The sequence below is a fragment of the Monodon monoceros genome, unplaced genomic scaffold (genome assembly GCF_005190385.1).
Source record: "Monodon monoceros isolate NGI ecotype Baffin Bay Population unplaced genomic scaffold, NGI_Narwhal_1 Super_Scaffold_19, whole genome shotgun sequence".
Taxonomy (NCBI): Eukaryota; Metazoa; Chordata; class Mammalia; order Artiodactyla; family Monodontidae; genus Monodon; species Monodon monoceros.
In genome coordinates this window covers 87,201,752-87,216,111 of record NW_021703775.1, presented here as the reverse complement: position 1 = coordinate 87,216,111, position 14,360 = coordinate 87,201,752, and the positions used below count along the sequence as shown (strand labels likewise).

The 14,360-nt window shown below is 49.4% G+C and overlaps 1 protein-coding gene across 3 annotated transcripts in view; it reads left to right on the top strand.

The window, feature by feature from the left end:
- The first annotated feature begins 463 nt into the window (after positions 1-463).
- TPO (thyroid peroxidase) overlaps positions 464-14,360 on the top strand; it is a 32,078-nt gene continuing 18,181 nt past the window's right edge. For all 3 annotated transcript variants that reach the window (XM_029232301.1, XM_029232300.1, XM_029232299.1), the window contains exons 1-4: positions 464-557; positions 5,704-5,788; positions 9,265-9,434; positions 11,949-12,081. In XM_029232301.1, the coding sequence (XP_029088134.1) occupies positions 464-557; positions 5,704-5,788; positions 9,265-9,434; positions 11,949-12,081 (482 nt within the window). The remainder of the gene's footprint in view (positions 558-5,703; positions 5,789-9,264; positions 9,435-11,948; positions 12,082-14,360) is intronic.

The window sequence follows — 14,360 nt, the reverse complement described above, 5'->3', positions numbered from 1 at the left end:
GTAATTCTGAAATCAGTTTATAGGCAGGAAAAAGAATGTTGTAGGAAATCCCATGTGCATTTAGAAATTTTATTTACCTCTTTTCTAAAGGCTAAATTCCTTGTATTATTCATTTTTTTAAATTCTACAGAGATGTGTTATGGGAAATAGATTTGTTTTATTCCCTGTAATTATCCCCAGAAGTTTTACGGCATTAGAGCATCACCATGAAATAAAACAGGTTGTCACTGAGCTATTCTGGTGACCACAGCTGCCCAAGAGGAGGGATCTGTTTTCAAATAGTTGGGCGGGTAAGGCCTGTCCACACCACAGACATGTGGGTCAGAACCCCCCAGCGCTCAGACCCAAGCTTCTGAGAGCAGCTGCCTCACAGGGACTAGCGCGTGGAGAGTCGTCGGCAGGGACTCTAACTGAGCGGCTGACCGTGCCCTTGACCACCTGATGCTCTCAATTCCTCTTCAGGATGGGAGCTCGTGCCGTCCTGGGCACCACACTGGCCGTGGCCTGTGCCGGAGCTGTCTTCTCTTTCCTCCTGAGACACAAGGACCTCTTTTGGGGTGAGTAACAATAAATTACGGTCTTCTGAAATCATAACGTTATTGCTCCCAGCAACCAGAACAGGAAGCATCGTGGGTTCTCCAGAATCAGGTAAGACCTCTTCTGAAAATTCTTTCTGAAAAATAACTGATTTCCCTATGATTACACAATAGAAAATTTCCATTTTTACCTACTCATATATTTGAAAAACATTTCTTTGGGCGTAGTTGTTTGTTCCTGTATCACAAAATCATTTTTCATTAAATCACTTCTGTGCTGTATTTTCAGGAATCAGGGTGCTACAATGTCAAATTCAGTTAAGAAAGGTATAGCTATGCTGTGGTTGAAATCATCACAGCTCAAACTCTGCTTCTGTTTTGGAAAAAAAGGTCCCAAACACGGAGAAGGGATGTGACTGGAGCAGGGTGTCGGAGGGCTTTTCGAGGATGCTCTCTGATCACCAGCCTCTGCAACACGGGCCCCCCGGGCAGGCTCGCCCCTCTGGGCTCTTCAGGGCTGGACATTCTGCTCCCCTGGCCTCTCCCCCGAGCCCCGGGCCCCTTGATCACCCTCCAGGCCTGATGAGCGGCCTGAGTCCACGCAGCCACGTCCACCCCAGGATGTCTCCTGCTGAGAGCCACGGAGTCTCCAGTTTCATTGAACACGGGGGCCTCAGGGCCACACGAACAGTTGCACCAAAGTCCTTTGCAGACCCATATGCTCCTTAAGAAAATGGCCTGGCCATCAAGGCCATGAGGAGGCCGGGGTCAGGCTCTGTCCCCACCCACTACTGACTGGGCCACTCTCCTGTCTGTAAAATGGAGAAAACTGGAAGATTCTCCACCACAGTTCTATTTGTGAGTGTCAATGAGATGCTCCGTCTAAAGTACTGAGTGCATCGTGCCTGGACAATACGAACTAGAAAAAACAGGAACCAACTCCATTTAAATACCCGCGCGATGCGGTCCCCCTCCTCCCAGCCCAGCAAACCCATCACAGCAGATGGGTGCAGGAAATGCTTTGCGAATTGGTCGTTGCTTTCGATATTTACTACAGTCCTAGTTCTACAAAAGCATAGTGACAAAGATGTCATGAGTGAGAGCCATTCAACAGAATATAAGTATATCTGCTCACTGGACGTTTTAGTTTTAGATGTCATATTTTTTTTTAAATTGGGAAAGGTGTATCTACAGCTTTGCTAGAGCAATTTTTGATTGTTTCCCCATCTCTAAGAGGTTATTTTTTTCCTCAGACTTTCAGTATATATATAACTAATGCACAGTATAGCATCTGATAAAAATACTGCAATTTGGAGCCTAATGTATTGCTCATTAGAATATTTTGAAGCTGGCTAATTACTTGTTTACTTTGTAAATTAATTATTTAGAAAATATCCTTAGTCTTGCAGTGTTTCACTTTTACAGCCTTTAATACAATGATTTTTTTTTTCCCCAGTTGACAAGCCAATGGTCATTTTAAACAAAATAATTGCGCACTGGTTAACTTCCTTTTTTATTTAGTTATTTATTCATTTATAATTGAAGAATAGCTGATTTACAATATCGTGTTAGCTTCAGGTACAGCAACGTGATTTACTCATACATATACACTGTTTCAGATTCTTTCCCCTTACAGTTTACCACAAAATACTGAGTATAGTTCCCTGTGTTATATACAGTAGGTCTTTGCTGGTTATCTATTTTATATACAGAAGTGTCGAACTTTCTTTGAAACATAACTTTTATCAGTCACATTTCTCCGTAGGCAAAATTTCAATGACGATCCCACCAGACTTTTTGTCTGCATTTGGGTTTATGTCACTGTGTTCACAGACTTTGTGACACGAGCTGTTGGATTGCTCCCTGTCGCTTGTTCAGAACCGGCTGGGGGCCCCGGGCATAAGGACCAGGTCCGGGCTGGACCACAGACGTCCATCTCCACCTGCCTGTGGGGTCCAGTCACCCGTTCACAGCTTAGAAAGTAGAGGTCCCAAGGGTCTCAGAGACGGCGGAGCTGTGGCCATGCTCACCCTCACCTCCCAGGTCTGCACGTGGAAACAACACACACGTTTGAGCCTGGTTGATAAACACTCAGGAACAGCTGTCCTTAGGCGTCACATCAGTGTGTGAACCATAGGCAGGTTTGCACAGCAGGAGTTCAAGTCCTCTCTCAAAAGCTCCGAATAGCGCTTATCATGGAAACCGCGTGAGTTCATCACCTCACGGACTGGGGTTCGTTTCTTGTGTTTGTGCAAAGTCAAGATTTAAGTGCAATCACCTGTGTGTTCCAACGCGTCATAGCTGTTGCAAGAGAATCAGACGCAAATGAACAGGAGGCAGCAGAGGCGTTGCTGCAGGTGGGGGATTTGGGAAGCCAGCCTGATGAGTGAATCTGTCTCACAAGGAAAGTTGGCAGACTTTCTCCAGTTCATTGGGTTTCAGCAAACAGGTATCACTAACGTCAGGACTAAACACAGAGCTCAGAGCAAAACCACGTCCTCGGAGTCAGTCGAGAGTACAGCTCAGAGAGGAAGAGTCCAGCACTCTTGCCTTGTTATTTTAGTAGTCACTCTTTGGAAATAAGTGACTTCCTTCTTTCTGGCCTGTAGTGTTTTCTTGCATAACGGCTTCCTGAATTCCAGCTCTTTCCATATGAGATGAGCATGTTCGGAGGGGACCTTCTATGGGTAGCGCACCCCCTCGGGTGGTACCCATCTTCAGAAGGCTGATGTCTCCAGATCAGACGAATCAGGAAACTCCCTCGAATTTAGTTTTCAGACCTGAAAAGAAGAGGTTGGGTTCCAGGTCTCCCAGTCTGTGGTCCTACGGTCGGATGCTGCGTCTCTGGACGCCACCCCGTGCCCCGGTAGCTGCCCAGCAGCAGCTGAAGGAGGTGATTGAAGAGCCAGGAAGGGAGGTGAGCCTGACCCCCCACACGGTGAGGAGGAGACGACACGGGTCACATCCGCCCGCTACCGGCAGAGACTGGAGGCAATTCAAGATGAGAACTACACTTTTATGGGGAATTTTCAGCACAAAAATATATTTCTTATGCAATATCTGAAGAGATAATAGTCTGCAAGCCTGTAACACTATCTTTAGGAACTCGGTAAACTACTTCATAGTAAGGAAAGATACTGGAGAATAAGTCAAATAAGTCAAATACAATCGATTACGCTTAAATGACAATGTGAATATCGTCAAGAAAAGGAAGGATCTCTCTAGCAACTGTTAATTCCAAAGACAGTGGTGACAGACAAACATTTTTCTTTTTACTGAATCTGTTCTCAAATAACTGCCAAGTGCTGCGAAGAGCCAGCAGTTGATCTCATTGCAGGAGACCTAAGAGGCAGGGGGGTCAGTGCATTCGGCCAACGCAGGGCCAGGCTGACCGCAGAAACGAAAATGTGGACGGACGGTTTGGACGGGAACGAAAGGAAGTACATGAAGGTCACAGGGCCTTAAACCCCGAGCTTTCGTGGGGCTCCCAGTCCTGAGAGCTGAGTGAAATCCCCTCCAGCCCCAGGGCAGGGGTCCCTGAAAAGGCCGGCCTCTCCTGCGGGTTCTGCAGCCCCAGACTGGTGGCCCCTCTGGGGTCCCCCTGACTCCTCCGCTCTGCCCGCTTCCTGTGCCGCATGCCCACCATGTGCTTCAGACCCCATGGCAGGAACCCATGGCCGTGGTGGCCTGGACCCGGCCGAGCTGAGGCCGTTTCCGCCCCGTGTGCCCTCCACCAGCCCCGGGTTGGAGGAGCGCAGGGGGCACAGAGGAAGGACCAGAGGGAGTCACACTGTGGAATGTGCGCTGATGGCTGGGAAAGGACACTGAGGGGCTGCAGGCAAAACCCGACGTCCTTCAAGGTGCCTTTGTGGGTCCACCAGGGGCGAGACCCCACGCTGGGCTCCTGGATGCAGGATGGACTCTGACAAGGTCTCCGCCTCCCAGGAACCTGCCGTCTGATTCTCCCAAATTTTCTTACAGTTTCGAGTCCCTTTACTTCTTCTTGCAACAAAATCTTTCGTTAAATTTTAGGACAAAAGCTATCCGGTAACTTAATCCTCCTAAATTTGCTCAGGAATTTAATGTATTTTTCTGGAATACGCTATGCCTACGTATTCTACGTATTCTAAAGATATGGAAATTTACCATTGTAAAAATAGCTTTCTTTCTATTTAGATGTGTAACATTCAAGAACATTCTGATATTCTATTTATTCTTAGAAATGAATGCATTTCCTTTGATGAAGTATTGATTATGCAAAAGGTAATTTAGTAACAGAAGTTACTTGTGTGCATTAATGAAAGGAGTTGCCTACTTTATGATATTCATTTGGAACCTCACGTTTTAACCCCAAGACGGAATCTTAAATTATTGTCTTAGTCTATTTGGGCTGCGATCACAGAACCATGGACTGGGGGGGCTTATACACAATAGACCTCTGCTTCTCTCAGTCTGGAGGCCGGAAGTCCCAGATCAAGGCTCCAGCACCTTCAGATTCTGGTGAGGATCCTCCTCCTGGTTCACAGACGGGCTCTTCTCACTGTGTCCTCGCCTGGAGGGAGGGGCGGGAGCTCATGGGTCCCTTATACGAGGGCAGGTACCCCATCATGGGGGCTCCATCCTCACGACCTCATCACCTCCCAAAGCCCCTCCTCCTGACGCTGTTCCATTGAGTGCTAGGATGTCAACATACGAATTCTGGGGAAACGCAAACGTTCATACCACAGAACTTGTTAAACATACCATGCACTAAAAACTAAAATAAAAAATAAGGGTCTTTTCACTGCAAACTGCTGGGGTATTGGAGTAGTTTATCTTCTCTTAAATGCACAAGTTAAAATAGGCAACTCTTATTGTAAACTTTCTTTACCACTGGTTTAGGTAACTAAAACTCAGAAAAGAAGTTATTCAGAATCCCTGGAGGTGGCTAGGGCAAGTGAGAAGTAGGAATGGCCGGGCTGCCCGTGTAAAGATGGTGCTGGGTCCCTCCCCTCCCCATCCCCAGGGTCTCTGCCAGAGAGGAACCAACACTCACTTAAGATGGGGAAACGGACCCAGGACCCCACGGAGGAGGGGCCCAGACGCCGCGTGGTTGTCACTACATCCGGCGGCGCGTGGCGGGGAGTTTGTGAACTTTGCGTTTGACGGTGTGATGCTTCGTTCGTAGGAGAGACGGAGGAGTGTCGAGTCAGGGGCATCGTGGAGGCGAGCAAGCTGCTGGTGGACGAGGCCGTCTACTCCACGATGAGAAGGTACCGTCCCGGGAGTGGGAAGGAGGTGTGCCAGCTCCTGTGGCTTAGCGGATTTGCCCACCATATTCTTCACAGTTTCCTCCACCTTACAAATTAGGGGCTGAGACTCACGTGAGCTTATTCTCATTTCTGGGGTCACATGCAAACAACCGAGAGGAACCGTATTCAAATTCTCTCTCTAGCAAAACAGAGCAAAGGGCAGTGATGCAGCCAGGGTTCAATATATCCTGGTTCAAAAGACAGATGAGGGAGCCTGGCTCCTGCAGAACTGGCCTCAGACCCAGGGGGCAGGAGGGGTCCAGACACACGGCCCCAGCGTCCGGGTTCTGTGACACAGCTGTAACCTTACCTAGGAATTAAATCTGCCCCGCATTCCTTTTAAATCATTAAGAAACACCTTCATTTTAAATATAAAAGTGACATCAATATTAAGAATATTATAGTCTCACATTAGATGTTTGTAAAGCAAACACGACAAACACACAAGAATTTAAAAAGCAGGTTTTATCTTCACAAGTGTGTTAATTTACTGGAATCTGACTAATAATTATTTAAGGTCTCAAGATACAAAATATCACAAGGCAGAGGCTGGTTTACTTCAAATTTCTATTATTCCACCAGAAGAAGGCCCTATTGTCCGTATTGGCTACAACTAAGTTTTGCTTATTTTATAAAAACTTCAATCAAAGGGGAAAGAAAGAAGAAATCTCTTGAAGTCTGACTCTGTTAGTGTGTCCACGACTATGATATCAACTATCCATGAAAAGGGGGAAGAGCTACTGACAACCCCCATGGAGAGAAGGCACTGAGCCTCCTTGGACCCCCCCTGCAGCGAAGGGCTGCACCGTCCTCTCCTGAGGTGACCTGCTTTCTCCCGAGGGGGAACTGACCTTTTGCAAAGCCTGTGGCCTGGGGGCTTCGTTTCAAATGTAAATGTTGGAACAAAGGCTACTCACTGACTGTGCTGCACAGTGGATCTTAGTAACAGCAGAAGAAAAACACTAGAAACCTGGGAATGAGGCTGTCCCCATTGAGACCTGAGCAAACGGGGAGGTGAGTTCCAGGCCCACACAGGCCCACCTGCTGCCCTGGGGCTCCGGCCGGCCGCAGCCTGGGGAAGGGCCCGGGGGCTGGTGCGCGGTGGCCCAGGAAGATCCTGTCTGTCTTCTAATACACCAGCTCTCCTGAGAAGGGGCCCTGGCTGCCTCCCTCCAGGCGGCTCTCCAAGGGTGTCTACACAGCGAACAGCCTTGGAAGACAGAGTTTTGTTCACTGTCTGACGTGCGGTTAAGGACTCCTTCCAGTAAAGGCCAGGCTTCCTGTCCTCCCAGAAAGACCCGGCTTCCTCTGCAGGACCAGAGCCCGCGGGCGCTGCCACCGTAACAGATCACCACAAACTCAGTGGCTACAACAACGTAATTTCTTACCTTACCGTCCTGCGGGTTAAAGTCCAGCACGTACCTCACGGGCCCAAAACCACGGTGTCAGCAGAACTGTGTTCTTCCTGGAACTTCAGGAACAAATGTGTTTCCTGCCTTTTCCACGTCCCCGAGGCCACCTACATCCCTTGGCTCCTGGCCCCTTCCTGCGTCTTGGAGCTGTCACATCTATCTCCCGAGCTCCCTCCACTGTCACCTTCCCCTGTGGCTACCCTGGGCCCACCTGGGTCATCCAGGATGAGATCCGCTTTTATGATCAACTGAGTAGCAACCTTGATTCCACCTGCAACTTAACTCCCTTTGCTGTAGAAACGAACATGTTCACAGGCCTGAGGGTCAGAACCTGGATGTCTTTGGGGGCCAATGTCACATCTACCGCGGCGTCCAGGGTGTGGAAACACACGCCAGCATGGGTGGGCAGCCCTGAGCAACGGCCTCATTCGTCTCTGAGCCTGGAGCCCGGGGTCTCTGAACCTGGTTCCCGTGGGAGCTTGTAAGGAAAAGCTCTGACCCTCAAAGTTCACGGCCTCACAGTACCTTTGGAAAACACGCTGGCAAGTCCAGCACGCTCCCACGTTAAGTTCTCTATCGTGTCCGTCTATACGCGCACTGGCTGGTGTCTAGCGTGCCGCGTGTAGGACCTTCGATTCTCAAGGCCGTCTCCGTCAGTCACGGGCTGTCATCCTGGGGCACCGCCTCCCTCATCTGTAAAATGGGCCCGCCTAGCGCCGGTCTCCCGCGCTTTGACGAGCAGTAACTGAAGACGCGGAGTCATGTGGGCCAGTGCTCGGCTGGCACCTGCACGCCACCTCCGCTCAGTGGGCTCCGCACATTCCACGTTGTTAGTAACAAGGGAAATGTGTGAAGGATCCACTTGCTCAGAGCTGGCAGAACGACTGAAGCACAACTGGGCCATTTCCCCAAGACCTCAGGGCTGTGAACCAGAAACCCAAGCAGCAGTGGTAGGGGGTGTCCTGCCCCCAAGCTCTGCCCCCACGGCTCTCAGGTTAGGCTTAGAGCTGGTTCTCACACGGGCTCCTGGGGCCTCAGTGGTGCAAACCTGCAGGGGCCACCAGGTGACGGCAGCTTCCTGCACAGGCCACCTGGGTCCTGCCCCTCCAGGGGTCCCCGGGCCCTGAAATGCTGGTAGGCAGGTGGGTCCCCTGTGGTGGGAGCTGCTGGAATCCCGAAGGCCGGGGACCCTCGTGAGAGGACAGAGGGACGGGAGGGTGAGGGGCACCCGCGGCAGGACTTGCAGTTCTCGCCGCCAGCAGCTCCGTCACCTGCTCAGCTGTGCCGTGAGATGCGTGAGTGACAGGGACACAGCAGGGTCGCAGCCTCAGCACATCTGGCCTGGGACCAGGACAGGCTGCTGGCTCTCAGAGCCCCGTCCATCAGCTGGAACCCTCACGTCTAACTGGGTTGTTTTCTCAAGTTACAAAATCAATTTATTTATCCACAGTAATATTCTCAGTGAAACGTTAATTAGCACTTAAAATACCCTTAAATAACACTAAAAATCAGTATTGCACAATGAGCTAGAGAAACTATCAACATGAAAATTGAGACGGCCCCATCTCAACAAAAATCTAACGTACATTACAAAGTGACCAAGAAGAATGAATCAGCGGCACACATACACAGATGAGCCATTGTCAAAAAGGGTTCTGAAACCAACTTAATTTAGTTTTCATGGCAATGTATGGTACATGTATAGGCAATGTTAGCAAACCCGCTTACTAACTGGACTTTGATGAGAAGGTTGATCTCACACAGCTGTTATGAGGGTCAAATGAGCTGGCTACGCAAGTTTGTAAAAGACAAACATCGGTCATTCTCCTCACCTTTCAACACTGGAAGATTGTCTACACTAGGGTCCCATCCCTTCACTAAATCCCGCAGTCCTTGTGGATGGGGTCCTTGAATCCCCACCTGCCTGTCACCTGGCAGGTACTAAGTAAAGGTGTGTGTGATTGATTAGTAATTACCAAACACCATAAAATAATAATTGACTTTACATCTCCTCTTTGTGCCCAGAAACCTCCACAAAAGAGAAACCATTTCTCCATCACAGCTTCTGTCTTTTTCCAAACTCCCTGAGCCCACCAGCCGTGCCGCGTCCCGGGCGGCGGACATCATGGAGGTGTCGGTGCAGGAGGCAATGAGGAGGGCTCACCTAGGGTCTGCACCGTCTGGGCCGCCCACAGGTGAGCACCCGGGGGAGGGGGGCAGGTCAGAGCCGGGCAGGGCTGCGCAGGGGCCGGGGGTGTCCCCACAGGGCGCGATGCCCACTCGTTCACAGGACAAATGAGCGGTTCTTTAAGAGGCTCAGTAGCTTGGTTTTGTTGTTCTGGGAAACCACTGCTTCTCTGCTGTTCAGATGGGGTTTGGAGAAGCAGCTCAATAACCTAAGTGTCCCGCTCTGTGGTAAGAAATGATTGAGGGATACTTTCAAGGCCCCGACCGACCTGGTTAAAACCTGGGGGAAACTCACTTCTGTGGGACGCAGTGTGTTCCAGGGAGACGGGGACAGCAGCCCCACTTCTCCTGAGAAAACTGCCTCAGGGTCCTGCTCAGGCCTCTGGGAGCCAACGTGCTCCTCCCTATGATGGGGCAGTCACACTGGCCGTCCACTCGGCTGGCCACAGGCAAACCAGCAGACACGAGGGGCGAGCTGCATCCCATCAAAGGCTCTGTTGATGTTAGGATACTGAGTGAAAGTGATTTCGATCATAGGCATATTTCTAAGTCCAATGATGAGGAATTAAAAAACAAGATTATTTTTAATGAACTTGTGGAGACTTTTTTCCATGTGGTGCCGTGAGCTACTTGGTCTCCGAGTTTTTCCTCCCAATTAGCTGTAGATTAGTTTCATGCTGATTTACTTAGCTTTTAGAATGAGACAGACTCAGCTAAACCGGGATTAACCTGAATTCTCAGATACTAAACTTAGAAGTTAAGTTTAATCAACTTTAGAGCAACCAAAGATCCATTTGAAATGTTTTTATTGAAGCAGTTGAAAACTGTCTCTAAGGACTGTTGGTCCGCGGTCCTGTCCCGGTGCAGCTGGGACTCCGGTAGCCGTGACTGCAGTCAGAGGTCCTGCCGGCGTCGGGTTCACGGTGTAGAGTCGCAAGGCCATTGCCCAGGTCTGCAGGTGTATTCAGCTGATGGGTTTCGGCCGGGCTGTGGTGCAGAACTGAAGAACCCCATAGTCTAGGCTGTTTTCTATTATTTCCACTATCAGCATAGCCAGTCTAGAAATTTCAGACTTAGTAAAAGTGAAAGGATCCAAATGTTTCCCCATCAGTTCGTCACCAAACAGTATCTACAATCAAATGTTGGCACCCCTCCCCTAGGGATGTTTCCTAACATTGGTTTTGTATTAACATAGCTATGATCGTGGTTCTTTTTTAAAAAAAGTAAATGCATTTATTTATTTATTTATGATTGCATTGGGTCTTCGTTGCTGTGCACGGGCTTTCTCTAGTTGTGGCGAGTGGGGGCTACTCTTTGTTGCGGGGCGCGGGTGTCTCATTGCGGTGGCTTCTCTTGTTGCGGAGCACGGGCTCTAGGCACGTGGGCTCAGTAGTTGTGGCACACGGGCTCAGTAGTTGTGGTGCATGGGCTCAGTAGTTGTGGCGCACGGGCTCAGTAGTTGTGGCGCACAGGCTCAGTAGTTGTGGCCCACGGGCTCAGTTGCTCCATGGCATGTGGGATCTTCCTGGACCAGGGCTCGAACCCATGTCCCCTGCATTGGCAGGTAGATTCTTAACCACTGCGCCACCAGGGAAGTCACATTGTGGTTCTTCTCATGGACTTTGTCTGTTAGACACTCGCACGTGCTTGAGCGTTTCCTGGTGCGAAGCCTCACCTTGTTAAGGAATGTGTATTTCTCTATCGACTAAATAAAAATTGTAGTCTAAGCTTCATTTAACTGTCCACATACAGTCATTCCATAGAGGTTGTTCAGTGAACATTAATTAAGCTAGTTTTGTTTCTCTCTAGTTTGAAAATGGGATGCGTGTCTTCCAGTGTTTTTCTATCTTGATTTCATCGGGATCTGGCCAGTTTTATGGCATTATCTTTGAAGATTTATACAAACCATCTTGGAGAGTAACCAGTGATTCCTTCTACCAACAGACAAGAAAGTGGTCCTTGCTTTGATTTGTCAAATAAACAGCAACAAAACTGGCAAAAAATAAGAGACTGTTTCCTGGGGCCCTAACCTAGAAAGATTTATGAGAAGGAACCAAACATCAACATGAAGGAGAAAAGAAGGGTTTTGTAGATGGACACGTGGATACTGTTAGGAAACTTGACTGAGGTAGGGTTTGCGGGGAGGATAAAGGCCAGGATTCGCCGTCTTCTGAGGTCAGGGCGTGGGCCCCCAGCCTCAGCCGAGCAGCACGGCAAACGCTGGAGATTCCACAAGCGAGGCTGCGGATGCCTCTGAGAAGTGCTCGCCTCTGGGGTCAGAGCTCTCAGAATTGCTTTTCTGAAAGATCGCAAAGCAAAAATAAATGTTAAACCCCACATTCCTAGCAACGAGGACACTCAAGGGGGTTAAATGAGAGAGGATTGATTTCAAGGAGAAGGAAGGGCTTCCTGCAAAGAATGAGGAGGTTTCTGTGTGAATCCCGATCACATTAGAACATTTACCCCGTCAGGTAGGTTTGTTATTACAATCGAGGGCTGAAGCTTTGGTGTTTGTTCCTTAGATGTTTTATCAGAAGATCTACTGAAAACGATTGCAAACCTGTCCGGATGCCAGCCCTACATGCTTCCCCCCAGATGTCCAAACACCTGCCTGGCAAACAAGTACAGGCTCATCACGGGCGCCTGCAACAACAGGTAATTCCTCAGCGCCCTCGGTCTCACCTGTAAGTTGTATTTGAACATGACAGGTGTCATCAGGGCAGAGTCTCCATAGATTGTTTGAGGTTTCATTAAAGAAAGTGGACAATATTGACTCCATTATATTAAGAAGTGGTCAAGCCTCTTCCTTACGCCCATGTTTCCAATACTTCTGTGTGTATCTTTAATAAGACACAGATTTTAAAGGTCTTCAGCTCCCTGGCAGCCAGGTACCACTTTCACCAGCGATGCTGATCATAAACCTTCAGGTGTCCCTGAGGTCATCCCAGCTTTCTTCCATTTCTTTTTCTGTGTATTTGCTGTCCACTCTCAGCCCCCGACTCAGGCCGTCTCATACTCTGATCGCTCTTTCCAGAAGGTCAGTCCATTCTGACAACCCCCAGACATTCCAGGTGACCCCAGCCACCTCCGGACCCCCAGCGCCCCCAGGGCCCCATGTGCCGTGTTCTGGGGAAACTGTACTTGCAGGTGGATGTGGGGTCACAGATGGCAGGACCAGGGTCAGGGGTCTCCTCTGCCCATGGCGCCCCTCCCGGCTCCGCTCTCTGCTGTCAGCCCCACTGCCCGCCGAGGAGGGGACAGCCAACGTCCCCTGCTGATGGGCTCTGGGGGACGCACCTTCCAGGGAACTGTGGGTGGAGGCCGAGTCCCTTTCTTTCCTTCCGTGATGACGATTGAATCTTGTGTCACAGTATTTACAGCAACTAGATCCAAAGGACCAGCAGGGACTTCATACTTATTTTCTGCCCCAAACATAACATACCTGCTCAGAAAACTCAAGTGATACCACCCTGAAGCCTCGCTAACTGTTTTATAAATGAGACACAAGGGCCGCTGAGCATCGGCCCCAAGGTGGCCGATTCTCTCTGCAGGCTCAGACTTGCTAGTTCAAAACCTGCCCACACCAACCTCAAATGTTCACACATCCACTTGTTATAAAAATAGCCCCCGGAGCAGATTTTCAGCTGCCTGGTGTCTGAGAGACAGGAGCTGGCGTTTCAAACAAATCCCAGTAACGTGGAGCCGCGGGGGGAGCAGACACCTGTCTCCCTCCTGAAACTCTCCTCCAGAGACGTGTCACCTGCTTGTTGTCAGCTTTGCGACCACTTCCAATGTGGTCGTCAATCCAAATCTACTAAAGGAAACACGTGCTGGTGAAAGCTGACCCTCTGGGGCCGCCGCGGTTATCCTGCTCCAGCCTAGCAGCATTGTAGAGCGATGCCGGAAGCCTGGAGGGGCCCCGCCTGGTGGCTGCGAGGTCCCCACATGGTGCCCCTGGGTCCTGCCGAGCAGGCTGGGCTCTGACCCGACCAGAGGGTGAGACGGTCACAGAAACCATGTGATGTCCCGGGAGCTGCTGAAACATGACCGTCAATCAGAAAAAAACACAAACAAACAAACAAAAACACCCAGTCCCCTGAGCAGTTAAATCAGCATTCTCATTATTCTCAATTGAGTGAAAGGGATGCACTTTATGGAATTTCAATAAAGAGAAAGCAGCTGTAGCAGGTCAGAGCTCCGTATTAAAGCTGACTTACTGCAGTTGATTAAATGCATTACTATCCATATGGTTTTGCAAATTAAGCCACTTTGGTTGTGCTGGAGACCAACGGAGTATTAAAACTAGAATTATCCCCATTTACTGTCCCTTCAGACGTGCAAAAGTAACCATCACCACCTACTGCTACTCATCATTCCCGAGTGGCCCCTGGACACAGCAGCAGGGCTGGGAGTGAGCCACAGAAGTGCCTTTTCTCCAGCGTCAGGAACCCTGGGGTGTCCCTGCCTGAACTGTGGGCTCTTGCCTCAAACAAGAGCTTAGAAGGTTCTCGGCAGCCCGTGGTTCATTTACTTCTGGGCAGAGCATCCAAACCAGCCCCATTTATACAAGAATGGTGGGAGGACATTGTGTCTCAAATGGTGTAAAATAATTTAGTGTCAAAACAAAGCAACTAATTCTTCAATATTTACATTTACAAATACTTTAAAAGTTTTAAAAATCCTTTGGCTTGCCATGATTCCTGTAGACTTCACTCCCTAAATGTTGTGTCTACACATCAGATGCGGGAAAGAATATTAGAAAGCCTAGATCCCAATCTTTTCCAATGCAAATGCTTTTGCTACATGACCTCAGAGAACCCAGCAAAGTTGTCTCCTGTCCACCTGCAAACTCCAGCCTCACTCCTTTCTTTCTGGAAGATTCTGCAACCACCAAACAAACACCCCCATGGCTATTATTGCCATAGGGATGTGTT